Source organism: Chamaea fasciata, unplaced genomic scaffold (assembly GCF_029207755.1).
Source record: "Chamaea fasciata isolate MVZ Bird 193981 ecotype frontalis unplaced genomic scaffold, bChaFas1.0.hap1 SCAF_16, whole genome shotgun sequence".
Lineage (NCBI taxonomy): Eukaryota > Metazoa > Chordata > Aves > Passeriformes > Sylviidae > Chamaea > Chamaea fasciata.
Genome location: NW_027094101.1, coordinates 16,007,087 through 16,022,824, shown reverse-complemented (window position 1 = coordinate 16,022,824; position 15,738 = coordinate 16,007,087). Strand labels below are relative to the sequence as shown.

Here is a 15,738-nt window from a genome sequence, read left to right as displayed (position 1 = left end):
TGAAATACACAAATCTCTTTGGCCTGACAGCAGTTTGTTTAAACCTCCAAATTTCATGAAATTCCACTTTTTTCATTTACATCCTCAGTCACTGCATGGTCTGATTGCAACTTACAGGTGCTGGTGGCCAGAAGACACCCCTAACCTCTATTTTAAACCTAGGCTGGCCTGGGGCAAACCATGCTCCCTGGCCCTGCAAAGGGAAGAAGGCTCATGTCAGAATTTGCTATCTAGAGACTTCACAGTCAGTTTGACACCTGATCTCAGAGAGTCTTGTGAGATCTGAAATGATCAGGAACCGTGTAACCACCTCACCACAGTGAGAGTTCTGTCAGAGAACACATGCCCCAGGGTTTCTTTCAGTTTCAGGGTGCCTTTTGTTATGAGCTGTATGGGAAGGAAAAGACCAGAACAAAGGACAAAGCCAGCAGCCTCCACAGTCAAATACCTTTAATATAATCCCATATTCTGCACAGTGACAAAAATACCATTGATGTAGGGCAGTGATTCCAAGATAGGGTAGAAAACCAATTCAGCAGCACATCACCACTCATCTGAAGAAAACAGCACCCCAAATAGTACACGCACACTCACCCTGACTATGAATAGTCTGAAATTCATGACAGAGCTGCAGAACAGCCAGGTGCCCACGCCTCAGCTGTACCCAACAGCCTGACTCAGTGTCACTTGCAGGAGCTGAGCTCTCACAGTGCCACAGTTGTGGGTCAACTCCTGGCTGTGGCATCAGTGTCCCCATGGGCAGAAGAGATCATGCCCCACCAAAAATGAGGATGAATTTCCAAGGACAAAGTACACAATTTCAATACACACACATGAAGAGCAGTTGATGGATCTGCACGTCACCCCTCTGTGGGTCATCACACATCTCTATTGGCATTGTTTAACTCTTCAAAGAACGGTACTGGCGCCCACTCCATTTTGACTTCAGATATGTCACCAAAGAGGAAATGAGGATTTTTCCCTTCCCTTTGCTAATTTGCCTCTATTAACATGAGGTTGATTAACGTGCTGCATCAGAAAAAGGAGTGTGCCAAAGTGCAGGAGCTCCAGGAAAGACAACTCAGGTGCAGTGAAGTCTGTCCAGCCTGGCTGCAGCTGGACACAGTTTCTGTGGCCTGCAAACAGCTTGGTTGCCATTTACAGTCAAGTCAGGGTTCTGATGTCAGGAGTTTCTAATCTTTTCTGCCTTCAAGGAATATGACAAAGCAAAAAGCAGCTTCTCAGGAAAGCACAGATGCTCTTGCAGAACTGTGGTGACCAACGCCCAGCATGCAGCTCCCAGCCCAAGGCCATCCAGTGACTCTGGCACTCTTACTGCTGCCAGCAGGGCGACAAATGGGGATTACAACCTACTTCAACAGTTGTTCAGAGCTGCAAGTAACAACTGACTAAAGCACTTCATGGCTGGAGTACTTGAGATAACTTCACTTTCTGATAAAGTGTCTATTGTAGTAATTGTCTTCAGAACCAGCCAGTGGCTTCCAGCTCAAGAGCTTTGCATGAAACAAAGGGTTTGAAATTCGATATACAGTTGGTCAGCAACAACCATTAACTACACAGACAGGAAAAATGCCTCTTTGCTACCGGAAAGATGACTAAGTCAAAATGCTGTTCTTCTAAGGTGTCTCACAACCACAACAGGAATGACAGATGAGGATTTGCACATGACAAGGAATATCCATTTTTACTGAACACAAGGATTGTGTGAAGTTGCTTCAGCACTGTAGAACTGCTCTCCCTGGATTATTGCAGCTTCTTGCTCATCCAGGCTATTTCAGTTCAAACCACACAGACCAGTCCCACAGGGTGGCTGTGGCAGAGCAGTGCTTTATCAAGCCAAACCAGTCCCGTGCCTGGTATCCAGTACTGCTCCTTGGATTCTCACACTGATATCCTCTGATGAATTTCTGAGCAACCAGGAGTTATTTCGGATTCCAAACACTTAAGTCACTGTGCACCAAGAACAGAGCAGGGAAAGGAATATGTTTCTGAGGAATGTTTCTTATATATAGTTTAATACAAGGTATTGACATAGTTGCACCCGGCAGGGATGGGAGTGAGGAAATCCCATCACACTGCCAGATGCACCCAAGCTTTTGCAGGTAAAATTTATTTATTTGGAGTAGAACATTACACTCCCACAAATTCTACCAACACACAGCTCCAGGGAATTTCTGACAACAAGTTGGAAATTAATACTGTTGTGGTTTTGAGTTGTTTTTTGTTCCCAAGGATACCTCCTCAGACAAGCTCAAAAGAGGAGATGCAAACCAAATGGAAATCCCACCTACACTAAGGAGAACCTGTACTTTTTGAGTGATTTCTTTTGTCTGAGGAAGCTTGCGGGATACCTGCAAGGGCAAAGTGACACGGGTGGTTTAGAAAATTAGAAGGCAGCATCAGCCAGTGTTTGCAAAAAGTCAGCTATGACTGAGTTCTTCCACATCAAAATACATCAGTATAATTGCATTACCTCTTGCAGTTCAATCAAGTGTATAGAAAACTAGTGAAAAGACAACTGGGCAGAACTCACTGTGTGGGAAGGAGAAAGGGAGGCCCAATGCTGACTCTCAGACAGGATGAGAGAATCCAATTGCAAATACAAATGGTGCAAAAGACATCTTAAACTGTTCTGCACATAGGCTAATTTTTCAGAGTTATTTTGACAAAAAATTCAAAATGGCACTTAAAAAGCAAATCTTATTTTTGCCAAGTTTATTCACATACTCTGCACGAAGCAGCTCTTTACCAAGCCATGAGGTACTGTCATGCTTGGCAAGCAGAACAAGCCAACATGACCCAAAACTCACCTCTGACCTCTGAATACGAACGTGACCCTGTCCAGACTAGCTTTTAACATTATTCATTCAAATTTTTCCTTTTAATGAACTTCAAGCTTAAGTAGCAAACCCACACTACAGCTATTTTTTTAGATTGAACTGTTTAGAGAATCAGCAATTTCTCTTTCCCTTCATTTTTCCTGTTGTGATAAATCCTACTAGTGAGTTACTCACTGAAGCTCTGAGCATCCTGTTGTATGCTCTGGACTACTCACTGATGTTTATGTATTTGTGCTTCATGTGGGAGAAGTTCCACAACAGATAGTGCAATTTTTGAATAAAGACTCTGGGGAATTGCTTCCAGACATCACATGTCTCAGGACATGCCTGCAGAGAATGTAGGAATGCTCAAGAATGAGCAAAGCCTCATTGTATCACTCAAAACCTACCAGAATATACAGGAAGAAAAGCGTTACCTTCTCAGGAGGGATCTCATCACTGGGAAGACATCTGGAGAAACAGTGTTGCCTCCAGTTCTCCTGGGAAACTCATTCCCTCCCAAATTTCCTCCTGCCTTCCTATCTTTACTTGTGGGGAGAGGATTAAGCTCCTGTTCCACCACGTCCAATTCCCGAAACACACAGGGATAGCAACACAGTTATTTTCAGATTTAAAGCTTCATTTCAGCTCCCAGGAAGGATGAGGAAAGGAACATTTCTGATCACTGCAGATACTCTCTGGCTTTCAGCTGCCTGACGCAGGGAGTCGCTCTGAAGTCATCATACTGATATGGAATAGGAATGTAAACAAAATCAAGACTTGGAGATATCACCGTCCAGCCTGGATGCCTTTCTCAGAGGCAGATTGCTCAAACATACGCAACTGGAACATGTCAAAGTTTTGGTACAAAAAGATCAGCAATCGTGGTTCTGGTGTGAATGAAGAGCTTCATAACTTCTTAATGGTACTGATTTGTCCTTACAATGTTTGCTAATAGGAGGGCAGTGATTTTATGAACTGCTGTTTTAGGTCAAATCTGAGGTCACCAGCGCTCCCTGTGAGGAGACAGTTGATATTACTGGCTCAGGCCAGGTATTGGTGCCAGTGGGTCAGAGCTCTGCAGCACAGCTCAGCCAGGGTTGTGCCTCCGAGGAACTGCAGACTCAAACCTATCCCATGATTTGGACCTGTATCCATCTAGCATGGCTCCGGACTCATCACATTTTCATTTTCACCAACAGTCCCTGAATACAGATCTCTAGAGGTAAAGGAACAAGCAGTTAACCAGATACATTACTTCACCTTGACCTGTCCTAAATAAAATAAGAGTAAACAACTAGGCCTGCATCCAAGTGTACCACTTAGGAATGTCTCACAGCACTGAGCCCAGCTGAAAGGATGTTCCAACTCAGCTCCTGTATCAGAATTTACCTTGGACAACTGAAAAACTAGCTGATTAATGATAGTCACATCAACCATTCATGGTGTCCCTGAAGCCCCACACCTCCAGGATGGAGATCTGGAAGCTCTCAGAGCACAGTGGCTGGTTATTGAAAGTGTTGCAGTGGCTGGTTCTCCCGTGGTTCAGATCTGCATCGAGATACAGAGCCTGGCCATCACCACCTCCTGGGAAGAGACAAAGACAGGGTGAGGATGTCTCTGCATTTCATGGGAAACAGCTGTACAAAGAATTTAGTGCTTTTCCCATGGGGAACAACTGGAAGCCCTCAGCAATGTCTGCTTCCTGTCTTCAGGTGCAACAGTATATGATCAGATGTATAGGTTTTGAATTACAATATCAGAACTGGATAATTTATTTTAATAATAATAATAAACAAAAGTAATGCAACTCAGTAAGAACAAAAGCTACCTGCATTTAAGATTTGTATTTCAGCTCAGTGCTGGAAGATATTGGAACCTAAAACTACAAATTTTTCTCCAGTAAAGGAAAACCAAATAATTCTGTTAGCAGTCAAAAATCAAAGCTGGGAGAAGAACAAGATCAGTAAGTAACAGCACTGGCTTGGTCTTCTAAATCACTCTAAAACATGTAAGAGTTGAAAGCATTTTGGTTATCTGTGGGTCTGTGTCAAGGTTCACAGAGCTTTCAGTCAGAAAATGCAGAGAAGTGAAATAAAGTTAGACAGAAACGTGTTAGGAGAACAAAAAAGAAGATTTCCTATTGCTTACTGGGCAACCATCAAAGAACAGTTACTAAAGCCATCTGAAGAACCAAAAGGGTGGGAATTCTGGTCTACAGCTGGAGCTGTGTACAGCATTCACTTCCACATATCTACTACCCAGGCCTGTATCTCTCTTATTACCACCCATAGTGTAGTATACAGTAAATGTAAGCGACTACCTTACCAAAGGCTGATAGGAAGAGCTCGTGGGACACATCACACTCTACACCTCCCTGAAAGGAGGGTGGAACCTGCTGGGGGTTGGGCTCTGCTCCCAGGGAACAAGTGATAGATAGGACAAGAGGAAAATGTCTGAACCACTAGGGAAGATTGAGGTTGGATATTGGAAAAATTTCTGCACTGAAAGGGTGGTCAGGCATTGGAACAGGCTACCCAGGGCAGTGGTGGAGTCACCATCCCTGGAAGTGTTCAAAAACCCTGTAGATGTGGCACTACATGTAGATGGGTTTGATGGTCTCAGAGGGCTTTTCCAAAGTAAACAATTCCATGATTTTATGATTCGAGCACATGCTTCTAAGTGGGAAATCAGCCAACACTTGACATTACAGAGCAAATTATAGGCCAGTTGCTCTCCTAACAAGTGTCAAGTAAAGACTTTTGGGAAAATGACAACTGTGATTTTAGATCTGTTTCTTCTAAATCCCATTTAAGTGACAACTTTACTAAGCAGACTTTTGCCAAAGTCCGCAGCACCACAGATCCAATAAAGTTCCTGGAGAATTAACATCTTTTATAGTTTACTCTGTGTTTCAAAATCCTTGATGCAAAGTAAGCTCCTTTTTGAGAACTACTTCTCATTGTGAATTAGGCAGTATGAAGGAATGGCTGTATTTAAAGTCATGAGTTATTATTCTCTTCTCTAAAATGCTTGCTTATGAGGTATTCCTACCTGCATACCTGAAAATTTTGGTTGGGAAATGATGTTTTGGGCAATTTTATCTCTACCTGTGATACTGAAATAGATAAAGGGGTCAGGTGTATTTACCATGTATCTAAGGTGGATATGAAGAGCTGGGGTGGGATCTGTGCTCGAATTCTCACACTGACTCACCTACAATGATGCACTCGCTGCTGCCAGCCATGAACATAGAAGCTGTTTTGGAAGGCAAGTTGAAGTGCCTAGCTGCTAAGAAGGGAGAAAGGCGATCTGAGGGGATGCTGCTGGAGGAAAGGGTGCTGGAAGCTGGTTGGGCATGGTTTTCTGTGTCTGATCCAGTTGAGGCTAGTTCTGGGTGTTTTATGATCACCCACTCGTAGCGTTCCACTTCTGGCTGCAGCTGCAAAAAGACAGAGAAGGGCAGAGCTGACATTAGTGTAGACACACTACACAGCATTCTGCTCAGAAAAGAATATTCCAGCCCCTCAGTCTCTACCTGCAGAGTCAGCAGTAAAGCTTGGATCAACATTTCTTTTAGGCCAGATGTTATACTTTATTCCTTAGCTTTTTAGGTAGTTGAAAAAATAACACAATACCTTCCAAGTTACCTCATTACATCTCTCATCTCTAGATCATCTTTTCCTACAACTGCATAAAAGGAGGGTGGAGCCAGAAGGGGTAAGGCTCTGTTCCCAGTTAACAAGAGGTAGACAGGAGGAAATGGCCTCAAGTTGTGCCTGGGAAGGTTCAGATTGGATATTGTGAAAAATTCTGCACTGAAATGGTTGTCAGGCACTGGCACAGGCTGCCCAGGGAAGGTATAGAGTGACCATCTGTGTCAGTTTTGCACGGGCTGGTTCTTGGTAGTGGGGGGGCCACAGAGGTGGCTTCTGTGAGAAGCTGCTGGAAGCTTCCATCATGTCTAGCAGAGGCAATCCCTGATGGCTCTGAAGTTTACCCAGGGCTGGGTCAATTAGAAATGGTGGTAATGCCTCTGTGATAATGAAGGAGGGGGAGGAGATGAGAGCCACAGCCAAGATTCCTCTGCAGGCTGTGGAGATGACCATGGTGAAGCAGCTGTGCCCCTGCAGCCCATGAGGATCCATGGGGGATGCAGAGATCCATCCGCAGCCTGTGGGGGAGGTGCCCATGCCAGAGTGGGTGGGTGCCTAGAGGAGGCTGTGAGCCCATGGGAGACCCAGTGGAGAGAGGGGCCCCTGCTTCCAGCCTGGAGCAGTCTGCCCCTGGAGGACTGCACCTTGAGGAAGAGTGACCCACGCTGCAGCAGTTTTGGAGGACTGTTTGTCCGTGCGAGGGGCTCATGTTGCAGTTCACGGGGAACTGTCTCCTGTGGGAGGGACCCCCAGTCTCACAGAGGATGGACTCCTCTCCTTGAGTAGTGGAAGAAACCCCCCAGCCTTTGTCTCCCTGCACTGTTGGTGGGAAGGACGGATGAGCTCAGGTGAAAAAGGTGTTTTTAAGAGCTTATTTTACTTCTCATTTTCCTGCTCTGATCTTATTAGTAATAAATTTGCCCTATATCTCTAAGTTGAGCATGTTTTGCCTGGAGTGTTTTTTCCCAGTCTAAGGACTGCGAAACTCATGAACCCTTTGTTAAATTTTCTCTCCTCTGCCCAGCTGTAGCAGGAGAGGGTGAGTGAGCGGCTTTCATGGGTGCCTGGAATTTGACCAGTGTCAAACCATGACACCATCCTTAGAAGTGTTCAAAAAACGTGTGGATGTGGCACTTGGGAACATAGTTTACTAGTAAACAAGATGGTAGTTCTGGGTTGGTGATTGGACTTCATGATCCTAAAGGTCTTTCAACCTTGATGATTCTATCATCTTTTAAGAAAATGTCCTTTGCAAGCGGAGAAAAAGTCACCACAAAACTTAAAAGTAAAATTTTCCCTCCACGTTAAGAGTTCAATAAACTTTATAAATTAGAAAGGCATGTAATCCAGCCTCTTTAAGCGGAAGGAAGGTGATAGTTAACCACTACACTTGTTCTGTCTTGGTTCTGGGCAGCAACAACAAAATTTTACTCACCCTAAACACAAAGCACTCCCCAGTTCCAAAGAAACTCAGCTTGTTCCCTCCTCGCCGGCGCTCGCTCCAGTCAGTGGACAGGTAAGCCCCACAGACCTGGCACAGACAGCACAGTCAGGCTTCCCATTGAAGGAGAAAGTGTGTTAAACCCACCAATACTGATATTTCAGAGGCCAAAACTGCAAGCTTTACTTTAGTTTGAGTTTCAGAGTCTCTGTACCAGTGGATTAAAGCAGAACAAGTACTTACATCAAAGACAGATTTAAACTGCTTTAATCCACCGGTGGTTACCTCTAAATCCTAAGAGTGTCATAAATTATTTCATACCTCTGATGTCTTAAGGGAGAAATTATCTATCACAACCCCGGGTACCAAACCATAGATCACTCCAGGCCTGTACAGCCTGACTCCCCCTCCCTCACTGTGGCAGCCAAAGCAGCAGTGCTGTCCCAAGTTACAGTATGAGCAGCTCTGCCTGAACACTTTTTGGTCAAACAGTGGCCTTGGTCGCTTTCTTACATTTCAAAGTGTAGGTTAAAGCCAGCTTAGCTAAGCAAATGCTGAACGAGCTCAGGTATTTAGAGAGCCACTCAAACCACATGGGGGTCACTAGTCTCCAATAAAGAGAAGCACCCTTTGAGGGCTGAGCTGATCTCTGGAATCCTGTGTTTGCACTAGAATTTTTTGCTACCAGTAATACACATCTGTGCCAAGTGCACACAGAGGAACCAATGAAACTCTGAGAGTAGGATGAAATCATCTGCTTCCCCCCCCCCCCCCGAAACTAGAAAAACAATTATGATTATACAGAATTGTTCTAATGTACATTTACTGTTTGGCCTCCATGAGCACTACAACCAGAGCTCCTAGGACAAAATTACTGAAGATCAGATTTGTTTTATATAGATAAATCTGTATTTAGATTTAAATCTAAATTTAGATTTAGAATTAAATCTAAATGACCCAGAAGTCCATTTGATGTGATATGCCTGATGGGTATGAGAGGCAGAAAATGGGAAGGCAAATTTTCTTCATTCTAGAAGTTAACTATAGACATATGAATAAAGGATGAACAACCCTTTGCAAAACCCCTCCAAACCCATAAGCACAAGACAAACTCCCCCATATTTTTTTCTCCTAGTTTTTTTGACAGGCTCCAAGACAAGAAGCAAAACGATTGTTCCTCCCCTCTACTCTTTAGACACCAGGGGCATTCCATGAGCCACTGGCATCTCAACACAGGCCTGAGTGGCCAGAAACCACACGCAGAACTGTGAAATGGCCTGGAGGGTGAGCATTAGGTAGATATAAATAAGAGCAGAAATGGGCTTGCTCATGAACAGTCATCCTGCAGAGATACAGGCAGGAATAAAGCCCACAGGCTGCAATAACAGCCTAATGTCATATACAGAATACTTAGAGGTAATGTACAGTGGCACAGAAAACAACATCATTACAGGAAGTTCCTCTGCACCCTCCTGAGAAGGTTCTGGGAAGACTTCTTGTTTTATGTATTAACGTTTTAAATAAGCGTGTTGCTGTTTTCACATTATGCTGTCCAATATTGTCACAAATAGGAGCAGAAATAAGGGACCTATGCACACTCCTCCGCAGGTTCTCAGAGCTTCCTTGGCCTATTTTTTTCCTAATCAAGAACAAGATGAAGCTAAGGCTTTTGTTTTCACATCATGTAGTCAAACATTATTCATATAATTTAAATTCTGCTACTTTCTCTCCTCATATCCTTGAGAAAATTAAAATATCTTCTATGAATCATAACTTTAGCACAGTTCCCACTCTGTCCCTCTGATTCTGCATTTCAGAGACTGTCCAAGAGCATAATGAGCTACTGTAGTCCATCACCCCACGATACTTGCAAGAGAAAAAGCAGTTAACCAAGACCTGGTTTGCAAGGTCTGCCCAAGAATGCATAGTCCTATAACCAACAAATAGAATAACGTAAAGCATGGATTCTAAAAAAACCGAAGACAAACCTTGCTTATTCATTTTATTATAAACAGCTGTGTGTTGCAACACAACATTACACACTGCCCCAACCCCAATTTAATAATTTGTCTTTCACCTCACTCACCTCTTTTGCTGTTGTCTTGATGAGGAGCAGAGTTGGTTCGTGTCCCTCACTGTGGGAATAGAACCTGAAGTGCAGAGCACAACAAAGTGAGCACTTGACTGCCACCAACTGCAGCTTCTTTCCTCCTCAACGTCAGGCACTGCCTCCTTCTCCAACTGATGCCATGGCAAAAAAAAACACCTGAAGACTAAGAATATTCCTGCAAATACTTTATACAGTCCATGTAAATAATACAGCTGAGTGTAAACGAATACTATCAAGCAGTTGTTCCCTACTCAGTCCCCTGTACAGTTTATGTCTCTGAAGAATAACTAGAAGCTTACCTAGATCAGCTGCAGCATTTTACAGCATTTTGAATGGAAACAACCTAAAGGATTGTAAAACAACCTAGAGGACTGATGGCCATATGTGAAGGGCTTTAGGTCTTCATGGAAATTAATTGTGATGCATTCTCTTTGCTCGCTTTTGCTCTTCCTCATAGGCACATAAGGCTGGGAGAGCAGGTCACTCCCTGCCTCAGTACCACAACTACTGATGGCAAAGTCATTATTAGGAGCTATAGGGTTATAGTGTTCTGTACCAAGTGCAAGGACAACTCATATCTAGTTTATCTTACTTAAAAAACCCCAACCAATCAGATTCATAGGTGATTTCCAGTTTCCAGTTCTCTTCTTCCTTGGATCAGTTTGAATGTGGTTATCTAGTGCCTGCAGAGTAGCCACTGAGTTAAACCATTCAAACCCTTAAGGAACCAGACTCAGACCTGCAGAATCTGTGAACTGATCCAAGTTTGACTTTTCCAATTTATCTTGAACAGTTCAAAATATTCTGGCATAGGAAATATCCCAGTCAAATGCTGTAGGCAACAGGAATTTGTCACATTTATATTCCATCATTAATGATATTCTTCAGATCAAGTTCTGACTAAGCATAGCCTTTTTGTCAATCCAGCAAACACTTCACCAGTTGCTCCTTTATGCCCTACAGTAGAGAAGAGAGGAATGTTTTCCTTACCTGCTCAGACTACAGCCATGTTCCAAGGTGGTGAAAAGCAGGAGGGGCTGGCACAGTGCAAATCTCTCTGGGATCCATGACCAGATATCCCGCATCTCCTTCACACTGACAATTTCTGATCTGAAGTTCTCAGCATGAACTGCCAAGTGCACATTCTGCCTGAGAAATACAACACAAAACATTGAGAAGCAATAATTTAACAAGTTTTGAATTCCTGAACTGAAACATCAGAAGACAGCTGAACACGAACAGACTCCAGCATATAAATTATGGGTCAAAGCTCCAGCCCACAGGATTAGGTGGCCATGACCTGGTGAAGGTAATAAACTATTGCAATTTAACATAATCCTCAGAGGCAGAAATCTGGCTTGATTGAGTTTTCTGTTCCTCCATATGGAGCTGTGGCTTGCACCTTTACACCCAGAGGACACAACACTGAGCCACTAAAAATTACCATGGCCTTATATTTGCTGTTTGTGACAGTCTCGCTAGCACTTGTATTTAAGCACAATGAACAGAATACCTAAACAAACAGCCAGTATCTGACAGGAAGGGGCAGTATTTTTTCTACCTCTGAAGTCCTGCCTATAGTGTGGGATTAGAGAACTCCTAAACCCCTCAGAAACTTTAGAGGAATCAGTATTACCAGGGTAAGCAATTTTAACCGAAGGCAAATATTTGAAGCTTTTGAGAAGTTCCACCTCTTGGAAACATGTCATTACCAATGACTTCCACTTCATTATGAACCAAAAATGTTCCTGGGGTCATGGTTACAGATGGAGCCTGAGAACATCAAGGAGTCCTAGACATTGACACTGGGAAGGAAATCCCTGTAGCCCCCAGAAGGGTCTGATACAGTTGGAAGGATTGATTGACGACTTTTAAACACTTGAAGTAACAGTCATCACCATGTTAACCAGCCTTTGCTTCTCAGATTTAACAAGCATGCAAACCCAGAGCCTGGGGATTAAATGTTATTTGCTTTCATGGTCTATGTTAAATGCTTAAAATGCAATAGTGACAGCCAAGGACACAGAATTTACACAAGTCACTGAATTACTGGGCAGGCAGGTGTTTAATAGAGCTTTATTACTTTGCTCTGCATGCAAGGATTCAGGTGCAAGTATTTGCCATTCTGTGATGGAGTTTTTTTGACAATTACACATTTCTCTCAGTTTCATGATCATGAAGGGACCCTCAACACTACATCTGCATGAATCTGGACAGTTTAGCTCACCCCCTAAAACACACAAAATATATAATTTTTTTTATTTTTCATGCTTGTAGTACCAAAAAAAAAACCAACAAAAAAAACCCCCAGCAGCATTGCAATGGAGAGCAGTGCTTGCTTGGAGACACTGGGAAGTGGTTTCTGGAATTCACTGTAGGCACCTTGGTGTCAGCATTTTGAATGAAGTGATTCTTCAGGTCACTTAAAAAATCACTAAAATTACTGCTTATATTTTAGCCAAATGAATTAAATCAGTCTTTGCATTGCTACCCTGCATTATTTAATGCAAAGAACTTTTGTGGGCAGCTATTTAAACAACCTGTAACTATTTACAGGTTTTAAAACTTACAGTATCACAGACTAGGGACATTATTTGTACTTTTAAACACAGCAATCTGAGGCAAAGGAGAGATCCATTGAAACAAAGTAGGAGCCAAGCCTTGAAACCCCATGTCCAGAATCTTGCTTTAGGTCTCACCCTCTGTGTTCTGGCAGGTCTGCAGCTAAAACTGGTGTCTCTAAGGAACAGAGCTGAGAGACAAAGCCTTGGTTTCAGTTCAGCAGAAATGAAGATTTTTTTCTCCCCCCACATTTAAGGAATTAAAAAATATTCAGGGTAGTCAACTGTTTATTAGAATGAATTTCCAGCAGAAAAGCAATGGTGATAAATAGGCTACAACTTAATAATAAATATCAAAATGTTTACATTTACACCTTAAGCAAGCCTCAGAATTATTTGTATACCTGATCTGTACATTTTTCACATTTCTGTGAGCTGTTTGGGCAACTAAACTTCAGTTCTTTTTTCTAAAAGGCTCTTACACTCAGGGTATCATTGCTTTTGCCTTTTTGCCTTTTCCTGGCTACTCTGAACTGCTGATTTAAAGACTTTTCTACCCAAACCCCTCTCAAAGCCTGTGCTCAGCAGCATTCTGAACACATCCCTTTCAGTACCCTGTGCCTTCCCACAACTCTTCCATGTAGGTAGAATATCACCTTTTCAAACAGATCTTTCTGATTTTCTAGAAAGCATTTACCACTGTATTGGCCATTTAAAACCGTACCAGGCATACAGTTCCTGCCCTTTCAACATCATGGTAAATAATTTTATATTTAATGGCACCATCTAGTTAAACCAAAGAATGTGAAACTGGGAAACCTGCTATTTTCCAGTAACAAATCACAGCTGCAGATGATTGAGACTGAAACTGGACCCTGTGTTAAGGAGTGTCCACATACAGCCTGCACCTATCAAACCAAACTCTATGCTGCTGAGCAAAAATAAAACTTTTTTGGGGGGTGCCAGAAAATTGCAACTAGTTACAAGTACCTAACCTGTATTAATTCTCTTATTTTTGACAGTATTTATCTAATGACACTGAAAATCATCTCCTTCAGTTTGGCAGTGGTTTTTCAAAATAGTAAATAAGTGAAAATGAACTGAACATAAGTGGGCTAAGAAAAAACCCAAATGTTTTTGTTTATATTTATTGAGGAAAAATAAGTTTAGCCTTCACCACTCCACTCCATTCAGGGTCATCTGTGAAAACACTGTAGCTTGAGAGAACAGTAAATTTGGACAGCATTAAAGTCTATCACTAGAACTGAACAAATTCAGAAAGTTTTACCCTGCATTAGTGTTCTCCTCAGTTACCAGGATTTGCATGACAACTTTCTCTTGATTGCTGATGTTGGAAAGACTTGTTTAACTGTTATTACTCCAAGGAATTAGGTCTGAAAACCAGCACAATTAATGTTTAATAGAGTAGCATTTGCTAATTTCATAGGAGTGTTGCTTTTTCGGGTATATCATTAATACAATATGCTTCAGAGACCTCAAAGTTCCCAAAGGTAAAGCCAAGGTTGAGGACATGCAGCAGCGCCTGTCGAAGTGGATGTTCCCTGTATTATTCAAAGAACAACAAATACCCAACCCCAAAGATTACTCACTGAATTACATCTTCCTGCTCTACTCTGGCTTGGGTCAAATCTTAGAGGAGATACATTATCTTTAAAATCCATTATAATTTAAGTGAGGGCATAATTGTGTGGTAAAAGGAGATTTCTTTTTTGGACATAAATAGCAATATAAGTAATTTGTGGTATATAAACCTGAAACCTAATCCTGTGTCCAGATCAGCATCAACCGACGTCCTGCTCTCCCTAAGTCCCCTCAAACCCAAAGTGTTTCTTAGCATAAATCAAAGCTTTCTGCTGCTTTCAGAACAACCTAATTGCAAAAATAATACACAGATGCTGAAGATTTGCTTGGCTGGGATTAACAGCTTAGTGATTTATTAGAAGTAAAATCCTCAACACAGAAGTTATGGTATGAAACATGCTTTGCTAAGTCTCTTAAGATGTTTTTTCAAACATGAAAACATGAGGAAGTTAATTCCAACTTTGATTTTATAAATTAGTACAAGTGTTAATATGCATCACTCACTAAAGTTAACTCAGGGCACCTGCAGCAAGATCAGAGGATTCTCAAAGGCATGAATTGAAACCCAAACATCTGTGGTATTTAATACTCGCCGGGCCGCCTTTCTCTTTCCAAGTTCTCTGCTTATCAGGTATTACAATCCACTCATTGGATTTCAATTCTTTAAGATTTACTTTTCAGGCCAAGACTTGATAAATGACTTCATTAACCATTAATGCTCCATGGCTGAGTAACTCTGACCTCTTTGGCACATAAAAAGGTTCTTGTCTTCACGACTCTAAAAAACCACTACCTACTTAAAAATAAATATAATCTACTATGAATAGAATTCACTTTTAGGAGTGAGCCAAGTTGGGGTCAGTCCAAAATTTTTCCAATTAACAGCAGAAAGCTTCCAAAGAAGATAAAAAGTTGACTCTGTTTCACATTGAATGCAACAGCATAAACCAGGTTTGGAGGTGGGATGATACCTAATAGCTCATCTAAGCTGTTATTTGAGATATTTTTTAAAAAATACACTTTTTCATCCGGAGTAGAAAGGACCATTATTATAACAGCCCTTTATAGTCATAACCATAATCCCACCATGTACTTTCTCCATGTACAGTACTCTTTCCCACTCTGGAAAACACAGGTGTATTGCTGTCTGAAGTGCTGTGCTGACTCCTTGGGCCCACTACCCCTTCTTTCACAGCTCTGCAGGTGCTATGAACTAACTTTGCAGGAGGGTATTCAGGTATGTGGCACAGTCTCCTGCCCCAGCGTTGGCAATACGTGACGGCCTTGGAAAAAACAACAAGCCAAAGAGAGCAGGAATGAGCAAAGTGCAAAGACTCAAGTATTTTAACCTACCTTTTGGGAGGTGCAAGACTGCAAACAGGAGTGGTGCAGTGGAGATGGAATGGACAGAAGGAGAACATACAAGGAGAAAGACAAAAAAGACAGAAAAGATCAGTGACTTCCTACATCCATGACAAAGTGAGTGAAAGGAGCCTGGAGAGAAACAAAGCAAGGTTTGATTTGAGTC

General features: G+C 42.2%; 1 protein-coding gene across 4 annotated transcripts in view; it reads right to left on the bottom strand.

Moving 5' to 3' along the window:
- Positions 1-435: 435 nt before the first annotated feature.
- The window catches only part of TBC1D24 (TBC1 domain family member 24), a 31,098-nt gene continuing 15,795 nt past the window's right edge, over positions 436-15,738 (bottom strand). For 3 of the 4 annotated variants that reach the window (XM_066197961.1, XM_066197962.1, XM_066197963.1), the window contains exons 3-8: positions 15,564-15,581; positions 11,038-11,196; positions 10,024-10,087; positions 7,932-8,027; positions 6,057-6,282; positions 436-4,427 (exon numbers count right to left, since the gene is read on the bottom strand). In XM_066197961.1, the coding sequence (XP_066054058.1) occupies positions 4,273-4,427; positions 6,057-6,282; positions 7,932-8,027; positions 10,024-10,087; positions 11,038-11,196; positions 15,564-15,581 (718 nt within the window). In that variant the 3' untranslated portion in view covers positions 436-4,272. The remainder of the gene's footprint in view (positions 4,428-6,056; positions 6,283-7,931; positions 8,028-10,023; positions 10,088-11,037; positions 11,197-15,563; positions 15,582-15,738) is intronic. The other variant, XM_066197965.1, reaches the window with a different exon arrangement.